General features: G+C 51.4%; 2 protein-coding genes across 4 annotated transcripts; both read left to right on the top strand.

Moving 5' to 3' along the window:
- Positions 1-333: 333 nt before the first annotated feature.
- rnf168 (ring finger protein 168) lies at positions 334-7289 on the top strand. 3 transcript variants are annotated; one of them, XM_086216940.1, is made up of 8 exons: positions 334-475; positions 2601-2793; positions 3681-3882; positions 4002-4066; positions 4277-4432; positions 4585-4673; positions 5062-5134; positions 5213-7289. In XM_086216940.1, exons 2-8 carry the CDS (start codon positions 2635-2637, stop codon positions 5825-5827), a joined length of 1359 nt encoding a protein of 452 aa, XP_086073066.1. In that variant the 5' UTR covers positions 334-475; positions 2601-2634; the 3' UTR covers positions 5828-7289. The 3 variants fall into 3 exon arrangements, with proteins under 3 accessions (XP_086073066.1, XP_086073067.1, XP_086073065.1); XM_086216941.1 differs by lacking the exon at positions 334-475 and adding an exon at positions 486-1345; XM_086216939.1 differs by lacking the exon at positions 334-475 and adding an exon at positions 486-1480.
- Positions 7290-7459: 170 nt separating this feature from the next.
- LOC147255197 (transmembrane 4 L6 family member 5) lies at positions 7460-11058 on the top strand. The gene is made up of 6 exons (XM_086216942.1): positions 7460-8941; positions 9351-9527; positions 9754-9822; positions 9906-10060; positions 10134-10326; positions 10441-11058. The coding sequence occupies exons 1-6, from the start codon at positions 8885-8887 to the stop codon at positions 10459-10461; spliced, it is 672 nt and encodes a 223-aa protein (XP_086073068.1). The 5' UTR covers positions 7460-8884; the 3' UTR covers positions 10462-11058.
- The last annotated feature ends 322 nt before the right edge of the window (positions 11059-11380 follow it).

Here is an 11380-nt window from a genome sequence, read left to right as displayed (position 1 = left end):
ACAGCGCTCCGGGTTGTCTTCATCCAGACGGATGACCTGTGACCCTTGGACTGAAGACGGTTCTGTACTAAGAAACGCAGGAGGACGAGTGTCTTCGAGCTCTTTGGGTGAAGTATTAACTGAATAGTTTTCCTCCATCAGCACATGGTTACACAACAAACCAAGACGAGTGTCACATCTGGAGCAGCTGCTGACGGTTTCATGTTCCGTGTGGATCACAGTGATACTCAGAGGTCAGGGGTTCTCCTGGGGTTCTCGGCTGATGACGATCATCTTGTTCATCTTCAGCCTTGGTTTAAAACCTGCACGCACCTGCAGGGCTGATGACATCACAACTCATTTGAGCCAATCACGGGCTGACGTCAGTGTCGTGTGGAAGCGCGTGTGTTCTCATTCTTCTGGAGCCTCTGGTCCAGCGGCACTGAACACAAAGTGGCGTCGCTCAGCTGGCGTGCTGGTCCACAGACGACTTCTGGTGAAGAAACATTTTCATTTTTTGATGCATATTCCTTTTAGAAATTCTTTTTGTCTTTTTTTTACCTGTTAAAACATCAAATAATGAACTATTTTGAGTCTGTAGTTAAATATTAATACATTTGTAAACAACTGATTGATTATTGAGTGACTGTTTCCATGGCACTTGTGACACGGGGGCATGAACATCTGCTGCCTGGATGTCCTCATGCTGGTGGGCGCAGCAGCAGCAGCTTCATCAGCACTCAGAGCTGCTTGGAGCTTCAGTTTGGTGTGCAGTTAACAGTTTGTGTACTGATACTAAATGTAGGTAGCGTCTCCTGTTAGTACTAGTACTAGTATTAGTTGTACGTGTAGTCATTTTTGTTGCTCCTCAAATACGCTTCTTTTTTCCAGAGAACACACTGAGGACGGTGTAGGTGGACACCCGAGCTCATATGACCCTCCAACAGTTCTGCTAATCAGATTCTTCTATTCAGCCAGGTTACACCTGAGATTTCGACTCACCTTCATCACCTTTTTAAATGTACAGATTGTACAACACATTTGTCAACCATTGTCTCACGTGCTCCGTGACGTCACGCGGTACTTCAAATTTCAACATTTTTAACACTTGTCCTTGCAGAAGTTACTTTAAAAAGTGCCGTCTACGCTGTCTGAAACATCATTTCACGCTTTAGTTTATATTTTTTAACATTCACCAGAATTCTAAGGGGCGGCGCAGTAATTTAGCAGCGCATGCGCACTGGGACACGGTTCGGTCGGCGGGTAATGGCAGACTTTCTGATTCCGGTGAGGCTGTTACAGTCTACAGAAACGTAAAGCCCCACTTTTGAGGTCACAGGCGGCTGAATCCTGATCCACCTGAGCGGTGAGTGCTGGCTGCCAGTGGCCCGGAGGAGAAAGGCGCCGTGTAGCCCGACAGCTAGCCAGCAGCTAGCCGGCTCGGCTTGTTTTGGTTCGGAAGCAAACTTCTACTTCAAACGTTTCCGGCGACTCTTCCCAGGTGGGTTCGGCTGACGGTGTCGGTACCAGTAGTTCTCCACCTGTGTGTCTAAACGGTGAAGTAAGCGGTAGGGATGGACTAACGGGGAGCTCAACTTCCGTCGGTACCGCGAGCTAGTTAGCGAAACCCGGAGCCATGTTTGAGTTCAGCTGCTGCGCGACACCGCCACTCGGGTTCGGTCTATGAGGGACGTTTGACCCGGTTAGTGACCGAGTTTGAGTCGTCCAACAGTGTTGGTCTGTGACTTCAGGAGGGTTGGGGGACCTCAGGGTCTCGGCCGGGTCCCACATGTTCATTATTCTGTTGATTCTTTAGATATATTTCATCCCTCCCTCCATGTTCCCCCTCTTCTCCTGTTGAGGGTGGTGGGGGTGGAGCCTATCCCAGCAGCCTTCCCCCTGGACAGGTCACCAGTCCATGGCAGGACCAACACATAGAGACAGACAACCATTGGCTCTCCCAGCCACGCCTACGGTCAATCTAGAATCTGGATTAACCTGGTCCCTCTTGATGTCTTTGGACCGTGGAGGAAGCTGGAGTACCAGAGAGAACCCAGCAGGAACAGGGAGAACATGGAGACTCACCCAGAAAGACCCCGTGCTGCAGCCGGGGCTCCACCCACAACCTTCTTGCTGGGGGCCACAGTGAGGACCGCTGCTCCACCAGACCGCCATGTTACTTGTTCAGTTGGTGAATTCTTACTGCTCTATGTTAAGTGACCAGGGTTATTAATGTATCCGGGTGTGGCGTCTTCTTGGAAGGGTCTACGCCTCTCTTATCTGCAGCACCTTCCCTGGAATCGATCGTGAAAAACCTGGAAGAGTTCTGGAATTTCAAACTGGAAAAATTGTGGAAAATAAAGTCTGAATATAATTGTGAACCCTGGAAATTTTGGGGGGGAGAAAAACCTCCTGCAGTTGAGAGTAAAGGTGGATGCGTGTTGGTGCTGTTATCAGACCATGCAGCTTCCCCTAGACGTAGTTCAGTGTTACCAAGTGAAGTTTTACACACACACACACACACACACACAACATCTACCCGGAGACTGCTGACTCATCTGACCGCCCGACAGGTGCACAATAGCTGACATCTTTAATCTAGGTGTCATCATTCCTAACAGGCTGTGACCAACCAGACGAGGAGCAAGGACGGCGATGTCTCCGGTGTCGGACGTGGAGGTGGACATGTCCCCAGCCCCCCAGCGGGGAGCGAAGGGGAAGAGGGAGCTGTCGCTGGAGGACTGTCTCTGTCCTGTGTGTCTGGAGATGTTCGTGGAGCCGGTGACGCTTCCCTGCACACACACCTTCTGCAAGGTGAGACACTCACAACTCAGAGGCGTCTCAACCAACCACATCCTCCAATCCCACCGTTACATCATGAAGGGTGGGGTTCTCCAGGTGAGGTCTGGGTCCTTGACGTGTTCTTAGGAATAGTCACAAGCAAACATGCTGCATCAATGATCTGTTCTTGAAGTAGGAATGTAAAGATTCCTCTGTGTGATAAGAATCTCTGATATCAGGTGTGACTGCACTGTTGAAGCAGGTGGAGCTCTGGTGCTGAGAGTGCTGCTGCATTTCTGCAGGGAGTGAATTGTAGCCTGAGAGTTGAGTGGAACCCTGGTGATGAACACCAGTTTAACATGAGGAGACCTTGTGGTGGAATCAGACACGTAGCTGGAACTACTTTCCTGACTGGGCGCAGTGATTTGACGCAGTACTGCACCACAGTACAGCCACCCACTTCCAGCCATTGGGCTAAGCTAACTAGCCTGGAGCTGAGCTAGCTGATGCTAACACTTCCCACCCACTACCAGCCATTGGGCTAAGCTAACTAGCCTGGACCTGAGCTAGCTGATGCTAACACTTCCCACCCACTTCCAGCCATTGAGCTACGCTAACTAGCCTGGACCTGAGCCAGCTGATGCTTCCCACCCACTAACATTCAAGCAAAAGTGGGCGTGCCCCTTTAGTTGCTATCGTTTTATATTTCATGATGATGTCAGGATGAAGTGTTAATTGTTGGCCTAAAATGTTTTCAAGCAAAAAAAAACAACCTCTCACTGTCTTTTCGTCCCTCCAACCCTCAATGTTTCTTTCAAATACCCATCAGGCTTTGCTTCCTGACCCAGGCTACCAAAAAGTAGAATGGTAAAACCAACAAAATGATGCTGAAATAAGGTGTGTGTGTGTGTGTGTTTCAGGGCTGCTTCCTGGAGTCGGTGGACAAAGCCACACTGTGCTGTCCCATGTGTAGGAAGAGGGTCTCCACCTGGGCCCGACTGAACAGCCGGAACAAGACGCTGGTCAACGAGCGGCTCTGGCGTCAGATCCAGGCCACCTTCCCCCAGCAGTGTCAGCGCCGCCTCAGTGGGCAGGACGGCCTCAGCCAGGACGATGTGACGGGTACATCCCATAATACGCTTGCTGTCTGGTTGACTGTCAGCTCTCCAGGTGAAATGCATGAGCACCTTTCCTGTGGACGTTGACCTGTGTGTGTGTGTGTGTGTGTGTGTGTGTGTCAGTGTGTATTCCCAGGGTGAGCCAACCTGGAGAAGTGAGACAAGAATATCAGGACCAGCTCACCAAAGTAAGTACCGCCCCCTTTATAGATAGCTGTTGTTTAATGTGGAACCAGGGCTGAACTCAGGTGCTCCAGCCGTCCAGTCACAAGCTCCACCCACCCATTTCATCTAAAACGTCAACAAAGTTGCATGAAAATTGTGTGACACTAAAGCTGAGCGGTGCTACCAACCTGCAGCTGTTGGAGGTTTCAGTTCGCTGGTAATTTTCCAAACAGCTGACGGAGGAAAAGCGAGTGCTGGAGGAGGAGGAGAGGAGGGCCAGCGAGGAGTACATCCAGAGGCTGCTGGCGGAGGAACAGGAGCAGCAGCAGGAGGAGAGGCGGCGGCGGGAGGAAGACGAGAGGATGGCGCGACTGCTCAGTGACCAGCTGGTTAGTTTGCGAAACTCCAAAATAGAACCGGGTATCCTCCTGTGTGGCGAGCCGCTCTCTGATACTGGCCGCCATCTTGGTTGGATGGAGGTGTAGTTTTCCATACTTGTCCTTCCCCCTCTGTCATCGTCTTTGTCCTTTGTCTTCTGCAGAACTCTGCTCCCGTCTCTCAGGACCACCTTCGTCCTGCCGAGGTCACGCCAGCTAAAAAGAAGAAGGCCGGCGCCGGACAGATCGAGAGGTGGGTTCCCCATAGGACTCTCATGCAGCAAAAAATCCTGAAGTTGAAACAACATTGTGATGGCGAGTAAAAGGACCGCTTCCTGAGTGGCTTCAGCTTAGTTCCTGTTGGCCCAACAAAGCCGACCAACAGATAACCATTGTTTCAAGTCCTGAGTCAGTCAGGCCACGCCCACAGCTGCCAGCCGGACGCATTCAACACTTGGCAGGCCAGCCAGTGTGATGACATCATGACCTGTAATAGAAGTCAAACCGCATATTCAAACATCAACTACCAGCATCCTCACGTCCACACCAGCTGATGATGTCATTGTGACATCATCATTTGTGTCTGTCATCACCAGTTGAACTGAAGGTGATGACAGTGGTGCGTCTTTGTGTGTCCTCAGGTTTTTGTGTCGTCTTCCATCCAAAACCGGCTCACCAGACTGCGGCTCCTCCTCCAGCTCCGCCTCTAACAAGGTCAGTTGAGGTGCCGCCTGGTCGCCTCCTCAGATCGACTGCCTTGTCTGTCAGTTCTGAAAGGTGATGTCATTGCAGGAGAACTTCGGCCTCTCTCAGGCGGAGCCCCGCCTCTCTCACCTGGACTTCTACCGCACTTACACTCACCGACTGGACAGATGTGAGGGACAGACCAACCAATCAGAGCCTCTTGCTCTCCCCACAGTTTCACCGGCGGCGTGTGTGGAGGATCAGGATCAGCCAGCCAGGAGCCTCCCAGCGGGAGACGGACGCCCCTCCTCATTAAAGAGGAAGAACTCAGAGCTGGAGACAACCGATGACGAGGAGGTGATGACGTCAGGGTGTTACACCCTGTCCAGCTCCTCCTCCTCCTCCTCCTCCTCCTCCTCCTCCTCCTCCTCAGCTCGGTGGGCAGTGGTTGCCCAGTGTGAGGCCGAGCTTCTGTGTCGGCGGCGGCAGGAGGAGGAGGACCGGCAGGTTGCTCTGCTTCTGCAGAAGGAGCTGGACGAGGAGGCGAAGCAGCAGGCCACCGACCGACGCAAAGGCTCCTCCGACGCCTACCCGCTCCGCCAACACCGCCGAGTTTCAGCCAGAGGGGCCAGCAGGAGCTCCGCCTCCGCCTCCACTTCCACACCTTCCTCCAGGAGAGGCATCAAACAGGGCACTCTGACCAGCTTGTTCTCCAGCCACTGAAGCCCCGCCCCTCCGCCACGAGCGCCAGAAGGAACCTGCTGCTACCATCTTTGCTGTCCGTGCAGAAACAAACACTCGAGGATGAAGCTACAGCGCAGACCGACGCCAGACCAACCAGCTTGTTTACCTCTCAGTGCAGCTCGCCGTGACTGGAGTGTGATGTCATTAACGCTGCACCGGGACGGTACGGATGATACACATCAAGTCCCTGAGGTCAAACAAGGTTCCATCGCTGTAGTCGACCCATCGCTCCTCAGAGGCAGCCAATCACGTCTCAGATGCAATGGACTGAACGCCATAGTGCCGCGTTGTCTCCCCTAACAGTCTGTGCGCCATCAGGAGGCGAAGATCCTCACTTTTTAGCTTCCTGGTTCGCCAACATCCTCTTGATGGGAAAGAAACACTTTCCAACAATCGCTCAAACCTGGATGTCAGCCAAGCTTCCATGTTTCCAGAATTCCTCTTCTTCTTCTTCTCTGCCTTTGTTGGCTGCGTCCAGTCTGATCAGTTCAGTGGGAGCGTGGACGTCTGAGGGTCAGGTCCACTGGTCTTGCTCTCATTCTAGTCCTCGTGGTCCTGAGGGCCCTCTGATGCCCCGAGGGGCCGCGGGGGCCCTGAAGCCCAGGAGGAGAACTCTTAGCTTCAGACCTGCTTTTACGTTGTTCTTGACTGTCACAAATACCACAAATCTCAGGAAGCTCCGGAAAATCCCATCCAGTCTCGTACACATCAGTGTGATTAGGCAGGATTCTTGTCATGTGACAACTGAAGGGTCATGTGATTGCAGAAGTGGTCATGTGACAGTTCAAGTCATTTCATTCAGTCAATTTATCGGTTTCAGTTGTAGCTCAGTTTGATAAGCTTGGTAATTCATTCTCCAGACCAGCAGGGGGCAGCATGTGACCACTTCATGCTAACTTCCCAAGCATGAGCTGAGGGTCCATTTATACCCTAAGCTTTGATTGGTGTTTGAAAGCATGACATCACTGACACGAGCAGCCTGAGTTTCTGCTGTAGGGCGGCAGGTTAGGACACCTCTCTCCTGAGACTCGGTGGGAGCTCTGTAGGAGCTAAGTAGTGTCACCGGACAAGTGGACCTACTAGCTGCGACCTACCTACCGCTAGCTTGTTCAGATGCTAACAAAATGTGCCTGGAACTTTCCTGACATGAGGCGAGCATGGATCTGGTCTCTGGTCATTTTCATGCTTCATTCAGTGCTAAGTGTCACATGCTAACAGGAATGCTAGTTAGTGATTGGAAGTGATGATGGAACACAGAACACTGAGCTTGTTGGCAGGTCCTGCTGTCCCAGTGTTGGGTCAGGTGTCCTCTGGCGCCCCCCTCAGGACTTACCTGACACGTCACTGATGTCTGAAGTGCCTCCCGGTCATCCCTCATGACGTCGGAGCGACCGGGAAGCTCCTCATCAACTCCCTTTGGTTTGCTTCTTTTAGTTTTCCAAGAAATAAAAAAGTTGAAGATGTGAAATGAGTGTTGGCTCTTTGTCTGAGATAAAAACCAAAACAATGGCCGGCGCGGTCGGTGGAGGAGGGAACCGTCTTGTGGCTGTGAAACATGATCATCAGGAGGTGGAAGCCACCGCAGTGATGTCATCATCAGCTGACACCAATGTTTCAATTTCCAGGTTTTATGACTGGAGCTCTGCTGTGATATGAGAACGTCAACGCTTTGTAAGAACGACTCACACCAGGGAGGCCTGGTGCGGTCGCAATGATGTCACGGCATCATCATCAACATGGCAGCAGGTCCTCGTCAAGAGAGAAGAACTGACGCTGAGGTCTGAGGAGGGAACGAGACGAACGCCTCCGTCACCCACAGCAGCTTTCAGTAAAAGTACCGGTGATGGTACTGAGCAGTACTTCAACCTCGATGTTCTGTTGAATTTCTTATAAACAACGGAGATGAAACTAACCTCCACTCTGTTCGTGGTCACAGTCTCACAGGAAGTGGCATCACCACATTCAGGTCGCCTCGTGGTCGCCTCGTGGTCGTGGCTGACAGTGAACCTCAGCTCACCCTGCTGTCTTCGGACCCTCACGTGCTTGACAATCTGCTGAGTCATGACATCTGAAACCTCCAGAGTTTCATGAGTCAGGCAGGAACCAGATGGACCCGCCGGCCCCGTCCTGGCTGATACAGAGATGCTGAGTATGTGGTGAGGGAACCGGACCCGCTGGGCTGGCCTGGTACCTCCTGTTCCAAACACATGTCCACCTGGTCTCAGAGGAAGACAGCAGCTTCTTCAGAACCAGAACCAGAACTTCATCAGTGAGGGAACTCTGAAGTGTCTCATCCTGCTTCTGTGTGAACTCTGGTTATGAAGTCAACAGAACCCCTGAGCTGGTAGCTGGGCCATGTGAACCTGGTTCTGGCTGGTTCTGTTCCTTTGATCTGAACACGAGAATGTGACGGGTTCTTTAGGGATCCACAGTTCTGCAGGTTCCTCTCCCCTCTGGACCCCAAAGAGACGCGCTGGATTAAAGCTTCGCGCCAGCAACAATCCTCTCAGTTGTGTGTGCATCACCCCGCCGAACACTCATCTGTGGGCGGAGCCTGGAAAGTTGATGACATCACCACCGGATGACGACAGTGGCTTAAACAGACCTCAGTGACTCAGACCAGCTAAAAGAAGACAAGTGCTCTGAGAGGAAGAGCCTGCTGACCTCTGACCTGCAGCAGGAGAGGCTTGTATGAACACTGAACTGTCCCACAATGCACTGCAGCGTCCACATGGACACAAGAAAAATCAGGTGAGTTCACCTTGATGAGCCGCGACAGGAAGAATCGGGCCAACAGATGGAGGTTGCATGAGGAGCAAATGCTAACGACCACGACGGCTGACGTGACGATGGCTCACGATGAAGAACCCAGGAACGATAGAACGTGGAACAGGAGGGGGGTGTTTGTGCATCTGTGTCTGCATGTGTTATTGTGTGTCTCAGTGTGTATGTGTGCACGTGTGAGTGTGGGGGTAGTGCATGAGTGTGTGTGAGTGTCTCTGGGTAGTGCGCATGTGTGTGTGTGAGCAGTTATAAATGTCTCAGGTTCCTCTTTACATTCAGCTGGACGTTGTTGAGCAGCAGAACGTCAGGGTGAGTCAACTTGTTTTATCAGATAAAAACAACAACAATGATAATGAATGTTTATCTTTGTCGAGTGGCGTAACAGAACTGGGACGACAAATTATCCTCAGCTTTGAAGCGTCTGTACTCTCCGTGTTCTCAGTGTTTCTCCATGTTCTCAGTGTTTCTCCGTGTTCTCAGTGTTTCTCCATGTTCTCAGTGTTTCTCCATGTTCTCAGTGTTTCTCCGTGTTCTCAGTGTTTCTCCATGTTCTCAGTGTTCTCAGTGTTTCTCCATGTTCTCAGTGTTCTCCGTGTTTCTCCATGTTCTCAGTGTTCTCCGTGTTTCTCCGTGTGTCTGCCCCATGTGAGAGATTAATAACCATCAGCTGATCGGATGTCAAAGCAAATTCTGATATTCAGGTTTTGTTTGGAGTCAGATGTGTGTGTCGAGGTGTCTGAGGTGTGTTGGCGTCTCTCTGGTTCCCCTGGCGACCGTCTGCATGCTGTCCAACATCCTGCTGCTGCTACCTGAGTTGAAGTTCAACTTCCTGTTAGAGGGTCATGTGACCAGAGAGGCCACCTGGGCCACAGGACTGTGGGGCTCCGGCATCCTGGTGAGGAACGTGTAGCATTTACGTGTGTGTGTGTGTGTGTGTGTGTGACTCATCTTCTCTTACTTCCTCACACCAACACATTCTAAATTTAAGGAGCTCCATCATGTGTGTCACTGCTGTCAAGGCTCTTCCTGATGTTAAACCCCGCCCACTACGGCTGTGTTAGGAGCCTCTCATCCAGATGTGAAGTCCTGCTCATGGTTCTGTTGCTGATGTCTGATTTCAGGTTCTCCTCGGAGCTCAAGCGTTCGTGCGGAGCAGCAGAACCACAGGCTGCTGTGCCTTCAGGAGCGAGGTGCGTGTTAGACGGCCAGATGTGATCACGTGATGCATCAGCCGCTGTCCAGATGTTGCTCAGGTGTTTTCCTGTGATTGCAGATGTTGCGTCAGGTGCTCTACTCCTGTGTGTGTCTCATGGCTGCTGGGACTTCCTGTCTGGTCAGTGCCACCGGTCTTGTGCAGGGTCCTCTCTGTCTGTACAACAGCGGCGCCGGCCCAGTCTGGGGCGTCCCACTCCAACCCACCGCTGACCGGTGAGACGCGCTCAGATGTGTTTGCCTGGTCATCCTGACGCAGATGTCCCGCTCACTGTCTGTGCCCCACCAGGGACGCCGGGTATCTGTACAATCGCACGCTGTGGTCGGGGGTGTGTCTGGAGCCCAGGGGCGTGGTCCAGTGGAACATGGTGCTCTTCAGTGTTCTGGGCGGAGCCAGCGGCCTGCAGGCCCTCCTCTGTGCTGCCAACATCCTCAACGCCCTGCTGGGACTCGTCCTGGGACGCGGCGTCGGCCACAACAAGGTGCGTCTGCGGTTGTGTTTGAGAGGGTCAGCTGACCTGGACACACACAATGAGGTGTGTTTTGTGTGTGTACCTGGTTTTCAGTATGCGTGTGTGTGTGTGTGTGTGTCACAGGTGTCTCCGGGTTCAGCCTGATGTTGGCGTCGGTCGACGCACCAACACTCCAGACAGGTTTGATTTTGATTGTCGACAACAAAATTGTTCAGCAGGTTTAAAGAGATTTCAAATGTTGATTGATTGATTATCAGTTTTTGACTCAATCACTCTTTCATTACTGACATGTGATCAATGTGTTTATTTTCATTTTCTTTGACCTGATGACATCATTTATTGTTTATTGTGATTAGACAACTGAACATTTTGGGTCGGTTCAGTTTTTTTATCCGTTAATGTAAACGTTACCCATTTGAGTCATGATTGATTGATTGATTGATTGATTGAATGGCTTTCATGTCTGGCCCATTAAATGTAAATATATTTATTACACAGCACAAACAGGAAGTTCATGTCGCGCCTTGAATGTCATGTGATGACCTGCTCATCAGTTCTTGATTGAAGTGCAGCCTGAGGTGACTCCTGATTGGCTGACATCACAACAGCTGGTTGATTTATCGTCACATGACTCAGGTGGAGTCTGGTTCAACAGGAAGAATAATTTGGAGTTGTTCATTATGTATGGTTTTTTTCGTGTTAATCAGACAGTCGCGACCTCTGACCTCCAGAGGTACTTCCTCCCTGGTTTATTATTCATTTCATGTTTTTTTTTAAATAAATCAAATGAATTTGTAGGAAATTCGAGTCAATGATTTCCCAGAATGCTTCACTCCTACAGTCCTTTGTCCACCAGCCAGATGTTAAAGACTCGTAGTGCAAATGGAAAATGGGATGTGCCGCCCGGTGGCGACGGGCCTGCAGCTTGTCGAGGCTCCACATTGCACCTGGGACCTGGCGGAGAAACTTTAATGGTCTTTGCTCCTCAAGTCACTGCCATCTGTTGTAAAAGGGGCCCTGAAGCTGCGTCTCCTCCTGCATGATGCGTCCGCCTGCGTCTGGC

The sequence above is a fragment of the Aulostomus chinensis genome, chromosome 10, assembly GCF_037954235.1.
Source record: "Aulostomus chinensis isolate RoL2024-O1b breed Wild chromosome 10, RoL_Achi_v1.0, whole genome shotgun sequence".
In the NCBI taxonomy this organism is placed as follows: domain Eukaryota; kingdom Metazoa; phylum Chordata; class Actinopteri; order Syngnathiformes; family Aulostomidae; genus Aulostomus; species Aulostomus chinensis.
Note: the sequence above shows the minus strand (reverse complement) of the source record. Positions and strands in the feature narration are given on the sequence as shown.